At 42.8% G+C, this 14,779-nt stretch overlaps 1 protein-coding gene across 2 annotated transcripts in view; it reads right to left on the reverse strand.

Annotated features, from left to right (window-relative positions):
* Positions 1-12,490, reverse strand: part of LOC120998283 (amine sulfotransferase-like) — a 151,963-nt gene extending 139,473 nt beyond the window's left edge. Inside the window, exons 1-3 of one of the 2 annotated variants that reach the window (XM_040428907.1) lie at positions 12,396-12,490; positions 12,153-12,314; positions 10,503-10,711 (exon numbers count right to left, since the gene is read on the reverse strand). In XM_040428907.1, the coding sequence (XP_040284841.1) occupies positions 10,503-10,711; positions 12,153-12,300 (357 nt within the window). In that variant the 5' untranslated portion in view covers positions 12,301-12,314; positions 12,396-12,490. Of the gene's footprint in view, positions 1-10,502; positions 10,712-12,152; positions 12,317-12,395 lie in introns of both variants that reach the window. The other variant, XM_040428908.1, reaches the window with a different exon arrangement.
* Positions 12,491-14,779: the final 2,289 nt, after the last annotated feature.

Genomic DNA, 14,779 nt, shown 5'->3' on the forward strand with positions numbered 1-14,779 from the left:
CTAGCGGTCGTGTCTTGACCAGCAGCCCAGCGGTTCTTGAATGGTTGACTCGATCTTCGACTTCGTCGCAAGTGACATCAGACACCCCCAAGCCAAGAGTCGGTGGGTTCATAAGATACAACCCTTAGTTAGCATGGCAAGCCAAGATGTGGAGGAGACATCCGCCACTTCCTCCACTAGGCGGGCAAGTAGGGATGAGGAGAGTGGCGTGGGAGCTGGTGTTGCAAGAGACGGTTAAGGAGGATATCAGTGATGTGCAGACAGTACTCGATGATGATGATGTAACTGATCGCACTTGGGAGCCGGGTGACAAAGGGGCTTCATTTTTTTTTTCTTTATATAATAATGTAATATTATAAAATCTGGTGTCTCCATGATAAATCTGCAGCATGGGGGCCCCATGTAGCTTCTACACACTTTCAAAATTATCCTTCAGCGGGGTGAATAGATGCCGGATGACCGGGATAGGGAGGAATCATTCCACAGCATTCATGTAGAACAGGGTTCAGTAGGGAAAGTTACAGCCTGGCTAGTAGGAACAATCCTATTACACCTTGCTGCACTGACTGGGGATCCAAATTGCCATTATACAGCTCTGTCATTCCAGCAAACCATTCTTGTTATTGGGGTGCAAGTGCTGTTTGATACAGCCATTAACAGGGTTTATTACAAGGAAATATTTCTACAGTACGTCTTATTTGCCCTTGTACGGTGCAGTTATATGTTGTAAAGCCCTTTTTGCCGTGCATTAGTGGCAAAAGAAAAATATATTTGCCGTTCACTGTTGCACTTATATGTTGAAAAGCCTTTTGTGTAGTGTACAAGAGGAAAATTCCTCTTACAGTTGCAAGAAAAAGTATGTGAACCCTTTGGAATGATATGGATTTCTGCACAAATTGGTCATAAAATGTGATCTGATCTTCATCTAAGTCACAACAATAGACAATCACAGTCTGCTTAAACTAATAACACGGCGGCCTAGCATGACTCACTCTGGCGTGCGTTCCACTGTGGAACGCACACATCACGGCGGTCATGTAGCAGCGGCTCTTGACTGAGTCCTTTCACCTGGGGCTTGCTACTGCCCCCTTCCATATGGTGGCGGGCTTGGTATATATAAAAGGGCGGGGGCTTCCATTACCATGGCTCCAGACCCTCTTCTCATTTGGATATCGGCACCATGTGAGTACCCATTCTATTGTTTGTCTTATGACAACCTGTCTACAGGCTCATCATTTCAGCCTCATTATATATATTTTTAGGTACTTTACGGCCGGTAGCTCTGTATCATAGGAGCTTTACCATTTGATAACATTCTTTACCATTTGATAACAATCACACTGGGATTGAATATCAGGTATTGCAATCTATCTCTACTTTTATTCCTTGGTTTTGAGGGGTGTACAGTATTGTGATCATTTTGTTTTTTTCAGCTACACCTATCATGGGTATTACTTTTGATGCCCTTTGCTGCGCACTTTCACAATTCATCAGTTTGTGACACTGGCGCCCTCTGGTATTTCAGGTATTCATTGAATTATTTATTCGAGTGCTACATATGCATTTACAAGGCCATTTTCTTTATCTATTTATATCCTTATCCATGTGTTTTTCCTGTAGAGATTTGAATTTTGCACGAGTTCATCCTACCTCACTTTCCAGTGACCGTATGTACCTCGCCATTTGGCTTTGATCTATCGATTTATTTATTTACTTATATCAGTCTTGGGTCTGGTGTTTTTTACGTAATTTTCAAAACGCATATATAAATTACACATTACTATTGGACAGGGCCTGTGTTATCTATTTTGGGCTCCTTTACCTACCTCGTATTACCCCCTGATGATCCCACTTTGTGGGTGAAACGCGTCGGGGTTGGATTTGTATCTTTTTGTGTATCATTAAACCATCATATTAGTGTCTCTTTGTGCGTATGTTTGTCTCCGTATTTTAACCACTAGGTGCACCCTGTACCTCCTGGCAAATTGTCACGAGGGCTTGATACAGTGGACACCTCTTTTTTCTCTATTTTTTTCTGTATATTTTTTGTGCTAGTCATCCGTGGAGGGGCCACTTGGACATCATTATCTCCTCACCTGTCACCTTATCAGGGTTAGACAGGAGTTTTAGGTTAGGCACGTGGACAGGGAGTCCCCACCATCAGGAGACGTCCCTGGGCTGAGGACCAGAGCAGGGTAGCAGTGGTAGGGATAATTTCCCCATCACTTACCCGGTATGTCCTACGGTATGTCCTATTAGGCTGTGGCCCACTCGACTGACTATATAGAGGTTTATATTTATATTTTTCTCATTAAACTTAGTCATCTATTATTCTAGTAGGGTATAATTGCTGGACTTGTTGCTTTTCTTAATACTACCCTTATTTTCTATAAAGTGATATCATTTCTGCTGGACTTCGTTAATAACACACAAAGAATTGAATGTTACCATGTTTTTATTGAACACACCATGTAAACATTCACAGTGCAGGTGGAAAAAGTATGTGAACCCTTGGATTTAATAACTGGTTGAACCTCCTTTGGCAGCAATAACTTCAACCAAACGTTTCCTGTAGTTGCAGATCAGACGTGCACAACGGTCAGGAGTAATTCTTGACCATTCCTCTTTAACCACCCCAGGACCGCCGTACGCAGGATTGCGTCTTTGCGGCGGCCCTGCTCTTCTGGGTGGACGCGCCGGTGCGTCCTCTCGCGAGACGCGAGATTTCCTGTGAACGCGCGCACACAGGCGCGCGCGTTCACAGGATCGGAAGGTAAGCGAGTGGATCTCCAGCCTGCCAGCGGCGATCGTTCGCTGGCAGGCTGGAGATGTGATTTTTTTAACCCCTAACAGGTATATTAGACGCTGTTTTGATAACAGCGTCTAATATACCTGCTACCTGGTCCTCTGGTGGTCCCCTTTGTTTGGATCGACCACCAGAGGACACAGGTAGCTCAGTAATATGTTGCACCAAGCACCACTACACTACACCCCCCCCCCCGTCACTTATTAACCCCTTATTCACCCTTGATCACCCCATACAGACTCCCTGATCACCCCCCTGTCATTGATTACCCCCCTGTCATTGATCACCCCCCTGTAAAGCTCCATTCAGATGTCCGCATGATTTTTACGGATCCACTGATAGACTGATCGGATCCGCAAAACGCATACGGACGTCTGAATGGAGCCTTACAGGGGCGTGATCAATGACTGTGGTGATCACCCCATATAGACTCCCTGATCACCCCCCTGTCATTGATTACCCCCCTGTCATTGATCACCCCCCTGTAAAGCTCCATTCAGATGTCCGCATGATTTTTACGGATCCACTTATAGACTGATCGGATACGCAAAACGCATACGGACGTCTGAATAAAGCCTTACAGGGGCGTGATCAATGACTGTGGTGATCACCCCATATAGACTCCCTGATCACCCCCCTGTCATTGATTACCCCCCTGTAAAGCTCCATTCAGATGTCTGCATGATTTTTACGGATCCACTGATAGATGGATCGGATCCGCAAAACGCATACGGACGTCTGAATGGAGCCTTACAGGGGCGAGATCAATGACTGTGGTGATCACCCCATATAGACTCCCTGATCACCCCCCTGTCATTGATTACCCCCCTGTCATTGATCACCCCCCTGTAAAGCTCCATTCAGATGTCCGCATGATTTTTACGGATCCACTGATAGATGGATCGGATCCGCAAAACGCATACGGACGTCTGAATGGAGCCTTACAGGGGCGTGATCAATGACTGTGGTGATCACCCCATATAGACTCCCTGATCACCCCCCTGTCATTGATTACCCCCCTGTCATTGATCACCCCCCTGTAAAGCTCCATTCAGATGTCCGCATGATTTTTACGGATCCACTGATAGATGGATCGGATCCGCAAAACGCATACGGACGTCTGAATGGAGCCTTACAGGGACGTGATCAATGACTGTGGTGATCACCCCATATAGACTCCCTGATCACCCCCCTGTCATTGATTACCCCCCTGTAAAGCTCCATTCAGATGTCCGCATGATTTTTACGGATCCACTGATAGATGGATCGGATCCGCAAAACGCATACGGACGTCTGAATGGAGCCTTACAGGGGCGTGATCAATGACTGTGGTGATCACCCCATATAGACTCCCTGATCACCCCCCTGTCATTGATTACCCCTCTGTCATTGATCACCCCCCTGTAAAGCTCCATTCAGATGTCCGCATGATTTTTACGGATCCACTGATAGATGGATCGGATCCGCAAAACGCATACGGACGTCTGAATGGAGCCTTACAGTGGCGTGATCAATGACTGTGGTGATCACCCCATATAGACTCCCTGATCACCCCCCTGTCATTGATTACCCCCCTGTAAAGCTCCATTCAGATGTCCGCATGATTTTTACGGATCCACTAATAGATGGATCGGATCCGCAAAACGCATACGGACGTCTGAATGGAGCCTTACAGGGGCGTGATCAATGACTGTGGTGATCACCCCATATAGACTCCCTGATCACCCCCCTGTCATTGATCACCCCCCTGTCATTGATCACCCCCCTGTAAAGCTCCATTCTGATGTCCGCATGATTTTTACGGATCCACGGATACATGGATCGGATCCGCAAAACACATACGGACATCTGAATGGAGCCTTATAGGGGGGTGATCAATGACAGGGGGGTGATCACCCCATATAGACTCCCTGATCACCCCCCTGTCATTGATCACCCCCCTGTAAAGCTCCATTCAGATGTCCGCATGATTTTTACAGATCCACGGATACATGGATCGGATCCGCAAAACACATACGGACATCTGAATGGAGCCTTATAGGGGGGTGATCACCCCATATAGACTCCCTGATCACCCCCCTGTCATTGATCACCCCCCTGTCATTGATCACCCCCCTGTCATTGATCACCCCTCTGATAGGCTCCATTCAGACATTTTTTTGGGCCAAGTTAGCGGAATTTTTTTTTTTTTTCTTACAAAGTCTCATATTCCACTAACTTGTGTCCAAAAATTAAATCTCACATGAACTCACCATACCCCTCACGGAATCCAAATGCGTAAAAATTTTTAGACATTTATATTCCAGACTTCTTCTCACGCTTTAGGGCCCCTAGAATGCCAGGGCAGTATAAATACCCCACATGTGACCCCATTTCGGAAAGAAGACACCCCCAGGTATTCCGTGAGGGGCATATTGAGTCCATGAAAGATTGAAATTTTTGTCCCAAGTTAGCGGAAAGGGAGACTTTGTGAGAAAAAAATAAATAAAATCAATTTCCGCTAACTTGTGCCAATAAAAAAAAAATTTCTATGAACTCGCCATGCCCCTCATTGAATACCTTGGGGTGTCTTCTTTCCAAAATGGGGTCACATGTGGGGTATTTATACTGCCCTGGCATTTTAGGGGCCCTAAAGCGTGAGAAGAAGTCTGGGATCCAAATGTCTAAAAATGCCCTCATAAAAGCAATGTGGGCCCCTTTGCGCATCTAGGCTGCAAAAAAGTGTCACACATGTGGTATCTCCGTATTCAGGAGAAGTTGGGGAATGTGTTTTGGGGTGTCATTTTACATATACCCATGCTGGGTGAGAGAAATATCTTGGCAAAAGACAACTTTTCCAATTTTTTTATACAAAGTTGGCATTTGACCAAAATATTTATCTCACCCAGCATGGGTATATGTAAAATGACACCCCAAAACACATTCCCCAACTTCTCCTGAGTACGGCGATACCACATGTGTGGCACTTTTTTACAGCCTAGGTGGGCAAAGGGGCCCACATTCCAAAGAGCACCTTTCGGATTTCACTGGTCATTTACCTACTTACCACACATTAGGGCCCCTGGAAAATGCCAGGGCAGTATAACTACCCCACAAGTGACCCCATTTTGGAAAGAAGACACCCAAAGGTATTCCGTGAGGGGCATGGCGAGTTCCTAGAATTTTTTATTTTTTGTCACAAGTTAGTGGAAAATGATGATTTATTTTATTTATTTTTTTCTTACAAAGTCTCATATTCCACTAACTTGTGACAAAAAATAAAAACTTCCATGAACTCACTATGCCCATCAGCGAATACCTTGGGGTGTCTTCTTTCCAAAATGGGGTCACTTGTGGGGTAGTTATACTGCCCTGGCATTCTAGGGGCCCAAATGTGTGGTAAGGAGTTTGAAATCAAATTCTGTAAAAAATGACCGGTGAAATCCGAAAGGTGCTCTTTGGAATGTGGGCCCCTTTGCCCACCTAGGCTGCAAAAAAGTGTCACACATGTGGTATCTCCGTATTCAGGAGAAGTTGGGGAATGTGTTTTGGGGTGTCTTTTTACATATACTCATGCTGGGTGAGAGAAATATCTTGGCAAAAGACAACTTTTCCCATTTTTTTATACAAAGTTGGCATTTGACCAAGATATTTATCTCACCCAGCATGGGTATATGTAAAATGACACCCCAAAACACATTCCCCAACTTCTCCTGAATACGGAGATACCACATGTGTGACACTTTTTTGCAGCCTAGGTGGGCAAAGGGGCCCACATTCCAAAGAGCACCTTTCGGATTTCACTGGCCATTTTTTACAGAATTTGATTTCAAACTCCTTACCACACATTTGGGCCCCTAGAATGCCAGGGCAGTATAACTACCCCACAAGTGACCCCATTTTGGAAAGAAGACACCCCAAGGTATTCCGTGAGGGGCATGGCGAGTTCCTAGAATTTTTTATTTTTTGTCACAAGTTAGTGGAAAATTATGATATTTTATTTTTTTTTTCCTTACAAAGTCTCATATTCCACTAACTTGTGAGAAAAAATAAAAACTTCCATGAACTCACTATGCCCATCAGCGAATACCTTGGGGTGTCTTCTTTCCAAAATGGGGTCACTTGTGGGGTAGTTATACTGCCCTGGCATTCTAGGGGCCCAAATGTGTGGTGAGGAGTTTGAAATCAAATTCTGTAAAAAATGACCGGTGAAATCCGAAAGGTGCTCTTTGGAATGTGGGCCCCTTTGCCCACCTAGGCTGCAAAAAAGTGTCACACATCTGGTATCCCCGTATTCAGGAGAAGTTGGGGAATGTGTTTTGGGGTGTCATTTTACATATACCCATGCTGGGTGAGAGAAATATCTTGGCAAAAGACAACTTTTCCCATTTTTTTATACAAAGTTGGCATTTGACCAAGATATTTATCTCACCCAGCATGGGTATATGTAAAATGACACCCAAAACACATTCCCCAACTTCTCCTGAATACAGAGATACCACATGTGTGACACTTTTTTGCAGCCTAGGTGGGCAAAGGGGCCCACATTCCAAAGAGCACCTTTCGGATTTCACTGGCCATTTTTTACAGAATTTGATTTCAAACTCCTTACCACACATTTGGGCCCCTAGAATGCCAGGGCAGTATAACTACCCCACAAGTGACCCCATTTTGGAAAGAAGACACCCCAAGGTATTCACTGATGGGCATAGTGAGTTCATAGAACTTTTTATTTTTTGTCACAAGTTAGTGGAATATGAGACTTTGTAAGAAAAAAAAAAATCATCATTTTCCGCTAACTTGTGACAAAAAATAAAAAGTTCTATGAACTCACTATGCCCATCAGCGAATACCTTAGGGTGTCTACTTTCCGAAATGGGGTCATTTGTGGGGTGTTTGTCCTGTCTGGGCATTGTAGAACCTCAGGAAACATGACAGGTGCTCAGAAAGTCAGAGCTGCTTCAAAAAGCGGAAATTCACATTTTTGTACCATAGTTTGTAAACGCTATAACTTTTACCCAAACCATTTTTTTTTTACCCAAACATTTTTTTTTTAACAAAGACATGTATAACAATAAATTTAGAGCAAAATTTATATATGGATGTCGTTTTTTTTGCAAAATTTTACAACTGAAAGTGAAAATTGTCATTTTTTTGCAAAAAAATCGTTAAATTTCGATTAATAACAAAAAAAAGTAAAAATGTCAGCAGCAAAGAAATACCACCAAATGAAAGCTCTATTAGTGAGAAGAAAAGGAGGTAAAATTCATTTGGGTGGTAAGTTGCATGACCGAGCAATAAACGGTGAAAGTAGTGTAGGTCAGAAGTGTAAAAAGTGGCCTGGTCTTTCAGGGTGTTTAAGCCCTGGGGGCTGAGGTGGTTAAAGAACTGTTTCAGTTCAGCAATATTCATGGGATGTCTGGTGTGAATCGCTTTCTTGAGGCCATGCCACAGCATCTCAATCGGGTTGAGGTCAGGACTCTGACTGGGCCACTCCAGAAGGCGTATTTTCTTCTGTTTAAGCCATTCTATTGTTGATTTACTTCTATGCTTTGGGTCGTTGTCCTGTTGCAACACCCATCTTCTGTTGAGCTTCAGCTGGTGGACAGATGGCCTTAAGTTCTCCTGCAAAATGTCTTGATAAACTTGGGAATTCATTTTTCCTTCGATGATAGCAATCCGTCCAGGCCCTGATGCAGCAAAGCATCCCCTAACCATGATGCCCCCACCACCATACTTCACAGTTGGGATGAGGTTTTCATGTTGGTGTGCTGTGCATCTTTTTCTCCACACATAGTGTTATGTGTTTCTTCCAAATAACTCAACTTTGGTTTCATCTGTCCACAGAATATTTTGCCAGTACTGCTGTGGAACATCCAGGTGCTCATGTGCAAACTGTAAACGTGCAGAAATGTTTTTTTTGGACAGCAGTGGCTTTCTCTGTGGTATCCTCCCATAAAATCCATTCTTGTTTAGTGTTTTACATATCGTTGATTTGCAAACTGGGATGTTAGCATATGCCAGAGACTTTTGTAAGTCTTTAGCTGACACTCTAGGATTCTTCTTCGCCTCATTGAGCACTCTGCGCTGTGCTCTTGCAGTCATCTTTACAGGACGGACACTCCTAGGGAGAGTAGCGGCAGTGCTGAACTTCCTCCATTTATAGACAATTTGTCTTACCGTGGACTGATGAACAGCAAGGCTTTTGGAGATACTTTTATAACCCTTTCCAGCTTTATGCAAGTCAACAATTCTTAATCGTAGGTCTTCTGAGAGCTCTTTTGTGCGAGGCATCATTCACATCAGGCAATGCTTCTTGTGTAAAGCAAACCCAGAACTGGTGTGTGTTTTTATAGGGCAGGTCAGCTGTAACCAACGCCTCCAATCTCATCTCATTGATTGGACTCCAGTTGGCTGACACCTCACTCCAATTAGCTCTTGGAGATGTCATTAGTCTAGGGTTTCAGATAGTTTGTCCACCTGCACTGTGAATGTTTACATGGTGTGTTCAATAAAAACATGGTAACATTTAATTCTTTGTGTGTTATTAGTTTAAGCAGAATTTTTTTTATGTGAAACAGGCTTTTTTGGGGAAAATTGATGGGTGATTGTAGACTTTGTTCTGTATGAACCGATGTTATGTGCTGAAAAGCCTTTAGTGTAGTGTAGCCTTTAGTGTGACTCTGTTCTCCCAGGCAAACCAGGTGCAGAACAGCGTGATGCTCCTGAATTAAAATTGGGGCAACCAGCTTCAGCTTCCTCTGATGTGTATGCCCACGGAGTCCTTTTGTTATGGCTTTGCACAGGGAGCAAGAATGCTACGCACAATTCTGATGGAACTCCTGATCTTAAGAAACTGGACTTGGACTCCAAATCAGAGGTTCTCCTGTCATGTCTTGTGTGCTGTGGAGATTGAATGCAGACGGAGCAGATAAAAACACATGAATATTTTCAACTTACTGAAGTTGCTCGATTTAATTGTGAATAGATGGTAAAGGCAAAGTCTGCCGGTGTTGTCATCAGCATCTTCATTATGTTTACTGCAGGACCCACGACGATGTAATTCGGTCCATACAGCAAAAGTAGGTCTACAATCACCAATCAATTTTCACAAAAAGCCTAATTCACACAAAAAATTTCACTACTACATAATTCGGTCCATATAGCGAAATGAGGTCTACAATCACCCATACATTTTCCCGAAAAAAGCCTGTTTCACAAAATAAAATTCACCAATGAAAGGCTAAATAATCAGTGACGTCAACACAAACTTACTACTGACACCCTCTCCACTCTATCAGGGGGCTCTACTTGTATAAGCGTTTAATAGAACAGGTTCTGTAGACATCTATGTGGAATCCGCTGACGATGGTGTAAAAGGAGTCCGCTTCTTCTTGGCGCTAACATCAACCTGTAAGGCTGAGTTCATACTTGAGTTATTTGGTCAGTTTGGCCCCTCACAATTACTGGTGGAATGTTGACTATTCAAGACCAAGGGGTCTGTATACCATTCTTGAACCGAGACCCTAAGCTGCCTGTGTTTGCTTCTGAGTTATACCGATATATTTCTGTCTCGGGTCAAGGCTACATTACGCACCAAAAAGTAAAAAGTCCAGCATGCATTATAAAATTATCTATTAGTTATCAATTATAGTAAAAAAGGAATATGATTGTAACTATGTAACTATGATTGTAAAACAATACTTATGAGATTTACTTTTCCAATCCTGGACCTCAGATCTCTTGGCAGTAGATAATAAGGCAGATGAGATGAGAAAAGACGAGGAGATGGTCGGATGCTAAAGTCAGCGTTGTAAATGTTGTATTCAATCCATGGCACTCTTTCTATATTATCAATATTTTCGGTTTCATTACGATGGCCTTCATTAAATATTAGGCTCAAAATTTGCTGTGCCCAAATTGTGCCTGCAAAATAGTTATTATCAAGAATTAATATGGTAAAAAAAAAAAATCAGCAGCATGCTCTATGTTGCTTAAGTTTTATTTGAGATTTTCCATATTACTGAGCCTATTTATAAAAGACAGTGCCAAACACATCACCTACGATGCCTACAATATTGTGGTTCAGAACTGCATGGACTTTGTGTTCCTCTATACAACTCCACATGTACTGTATTTACTAACCACGCAGGTGCTAGTTGCATACACATTTCCCTTTACTGACTTTGATATCGAATATTTACTGAAGCTACAACATATCATAAGTGGGTTGGGTATCAGCAGACTAGGACTGCAGCTATCGACTATTTTTGTAATCGAGTATTCTACTAATTGATCCAACGATTAATCGAGTACTCTAATAACAAAAAACGAATAAAATAAGTTTTCCTTTATAAAAACTCATCAGCCCCCTGTGCCATCAGCTTTCCCCCCCAGTGCCATCAGCTTCCCTCACATGCCATCAGTTCCCCCCCCCCCCCCCCCCCCCGGTGCCATCAGCTTCCCCCATGCCATTAAGCTCCCCCCTTAGTGCCATCAGCTGCCCCCCAGTGCCATCAGGGTCCCCTCCAGTGCCATGAAGCAGCCACCCAGTTCCATCAGCTGCCCCAACAGTGACATCAGGCCCCCCCCCAGTGCCATCAGCTGCCCCCAGTGTCATCAGGCTCCCCCAATGCCATCAGGCTCCCCCCAGTGCCATCAGGCTCCCCCCCAGTGTCATCCACTGACCCCCAGTGCCTTCAGGCTCCCCCCCCCCAGTGCTATCAGCTACCCCCAAGTGCCATCAGGTTCCCCCCAGTGCCATCAGCTGCCCCTCCAGTGCCATCAGCTGCTCCCACCAGTGCCATCAGCTGCTCCCCCCAGTGCCATCAGATTCTCCGCAGTGCCATCAGATTCTTCCCCAGTGCCATCAGCTTCCCCCCCAGTGCCATCAGCTGCTCCCCCAGTCCCCATAGGTCTGTGTGCTTTTATTGTGTAAAAAAAAAACGATTTGATACATATGCAAATTAACCTGAGATGAGTCAGAGCTTGAAATCATGACTTTTCTCTGGTCACACAAGTAAGATATGACTCTTTTATGGTAATTTGCATATGTATCAAATGTTTTTTTTTAACACAATAAAAGCACAGAGAGCTATGGGGACTGGATATTGCGGATGTGCTAGGTGACAGGTTCCCTTTAAATTTTTAACATTGTTTATGAGGATCAATGTACTCCTTACAGAAATGAATAAATAAAAACTGCAGAATTTTTTTCCCCTGCATTTTTGTCAAAATAAAAATTAAAGGCTTATGTAAATGCTTCAAAGATGACACCTACATAAAATACCATATAAAGCGACTAAATACTGCATCTCTGGATATTTTATAGTCAACATTCAATAAATGTTTTAACAGTCGAACTTACCGGATTTTGGGTAGGTGACAAGAAACACGTCACTGTCCCGAACCTCCATATGTTCAATAGAATCTACAACTTCGGGAGTTGTCACGTCTTTCAAGAAGTATATGCCCTTATGTTTAAATATTAAATCCTCTAGTGCCTGGTGGGCCATTGCAACTTTCTGAAGTCTAAAAATGTATAATTTGCACAAATTTGTTAAAATATTTCCTGATAGCTAAGGCAGCAAAATTTTGTTGAGGAGGTATTATCTTTGTCCTTACTATTGGGGTTTTCTGCTTGTTAACTGTGGCAATAGCTAAATAGACGCAAAAGCCAGTGTAATGTCCATTTATATTAAACTGGCATAACCTCTGAACTGTTTTCTGAAAAAAATTATATTTTTTTTCCTGCCCTCTTACTTTGATTTTTTGAACCAGAAGGAACTCAGAAATCAATACAATAAAAGACATTTGTGAATCATTAATCAGACGAGAATCGAGTCAAACTTTTAGAGAGCAAAATTAATTCTAGTGGTTTAACTCTTTTGCTACCTGAGTATTCTTTGCTGTTCTGCACTCACTTGATTTAATATGATACTCCGGTTCAAGAAAAAAATTCACATTAACTGGGGAACAAACACTTACTTTTCATCTTTTTAGCTGCAGGTCCACAATTTTTGGGCTCCTCTTCTGCCATCTAAGATGGCTACACTGCTTCCCACACAGGCTTATGCATACTTTGTATTTGGTAGCCCAAGACACTTCCTCCTGCCCTTGGATTGGCCAGGACTGCTCATGTGAACAGTGCTGGCCAATCCAAGAGCAGAGCTGTAAAAGTGGCAAGTGTCTTGGGCTACCGATGCTGAGTGTGCATCAGATCAGCAGATCTCCAGCTAAAAGATGGAAAGGAGGTCTCAATGTAAGTTTATGTTTTGTTTCCCGGTTAATGTGAATGTTTTTTCTTGAACTGGAGGGTTGCTTTGATCATCAAAAACTTCAGAATGCTTTGCAGTACATGCCATATAGTTTATCTGACTTTTCATCTTTAGTATTTTAGGAAATTAGATGAACTAATGATAATTATTATAATAATATTTTATTAGGCCCTCTTGTGCCTCCATTCAGGCATGGACTGTTCAAGACTCCTGAAGGTGTCCTGTGAAATGTGGCACCAAGACACTAGCATTTACATCTACATTAATGTCAGGACCAAAGGTTTCCCATCCAAACCTTGCCCAGAGCATTACCTCCTTTAGCTTGCCTTCTACCCAAAAGTGTATAGTGGTGGTATCTCTTCCCCAAGTATGCAAATCAAAAAAAGCCAGTTGTCATACTCCATTGTAGTCACATTCTGCATGTGGTCCTCAGGACACTAAGACAGCAGCAAGTTGCACTACACAGTGGGGGTAATTTATGGCAAATAAATTTAAGGTACCTTTGTCTAGATATGTTACTCCAGTTTTTCTATGCCACACGAAAACTGTGGGTAAATTTGCAATTTTTTCTGACTTTTTAGTTAATTATAGGCTTTGTACACCTTTGGGAGATTTTTTTTTTGTAAATGAGATAAAAATCGGTTTTTCAATTGGTAGTTATTAAAAATATGGAGTCCTTTTCTCTGTACAGAGCAGAGATGCTGTTTTAACAGGATCTGTATTTTTTCTCTTTTCCATCAAGCAGGTAGATGACTTATCTCTGCTCTCAGACCTTATAAACACTCATCAAAGCTCAATCCTTATCTTACTGATAAGAATGTGGCTTAAATAAGTGTTTATGCCCTCTTAGTAATTTAGAGATAAGGGTTATTATATGACTGGCACAAAGTGGAAGTGAAAGTACCAGTCACATAGTTAGAAAAACAGTTAACCCTTTTAATAAAAACCAACTGGAAATGATTTTTAGCCCCAAATGAGTAAAATGCAATCATAATAAAAATTGCCTCAGAAGATGTACATAGTCTTTAAAGGGGTTTTGTGATCTCATACATTGGGAACCTATCGCTAGCATATGCCCCTTAGTGTCTGATAGGTGGGGGTCCAACCTCTGGGACCTGCACATATCTTTAGAATGGAGCCTGCAAAGTGAAGGAGGGCGCATTGTGCATGCGCTGCTGCCTCTATTAAATTCTATGGGATTGCCAAGAATAGTTTAGCACTAGCAATTTCTGTCAGTCCCATAAAAGTGAATCGGGTGGTGGCTACGCTTGCGTGGTGCGCTTCAAATTAATTTCAGTGGGAGTTTGGAAAATAGCCAAGTGCGTTGTTATTTTCGGCAGTCCCACAGAAATGAATGAAGGGCAGACGCAAATGTACCGTGCACACTCCTTCACTTTGCAGTCTCCATTCTAGGTGGGACCCGCACCTATCAGACACTAGGGGCATATCCTAGTGATATAACCCCGATGTATGAGATGACACAACCCCTTTAACATTACTAAGCAGGGCCACATTGCCCCCACTCTTAATACTGGAGTGAGAGGTGTTAAAATGCAAATGTCACAAAGTATTTTTTCTCTTTTCCATCAAGCAGGTAGATGACTTATCTCTGCTCTCAGACCTTATAAACACTCATCAAAGCTCAATCCTTATCTTACTGATAAGAATGTGGCTTAAATAAGTGTTTATGCCCTCTTAGTAATTTAGAGATAAGGGT

Source organism: Bufo bufo, chromosome 4, assembly GCF_905171765.1.
Source record: "Bufo bufo chromosome 4, aBufBuf1.1, whole genome shotgun sequence".
Classification (NCBI taxonomy): domain Eukaryota; kingdom Metazoa; phylum Chordata; class Amphibia; order Anura; family Bufonidae; genus Bufo; species Bufo bufo.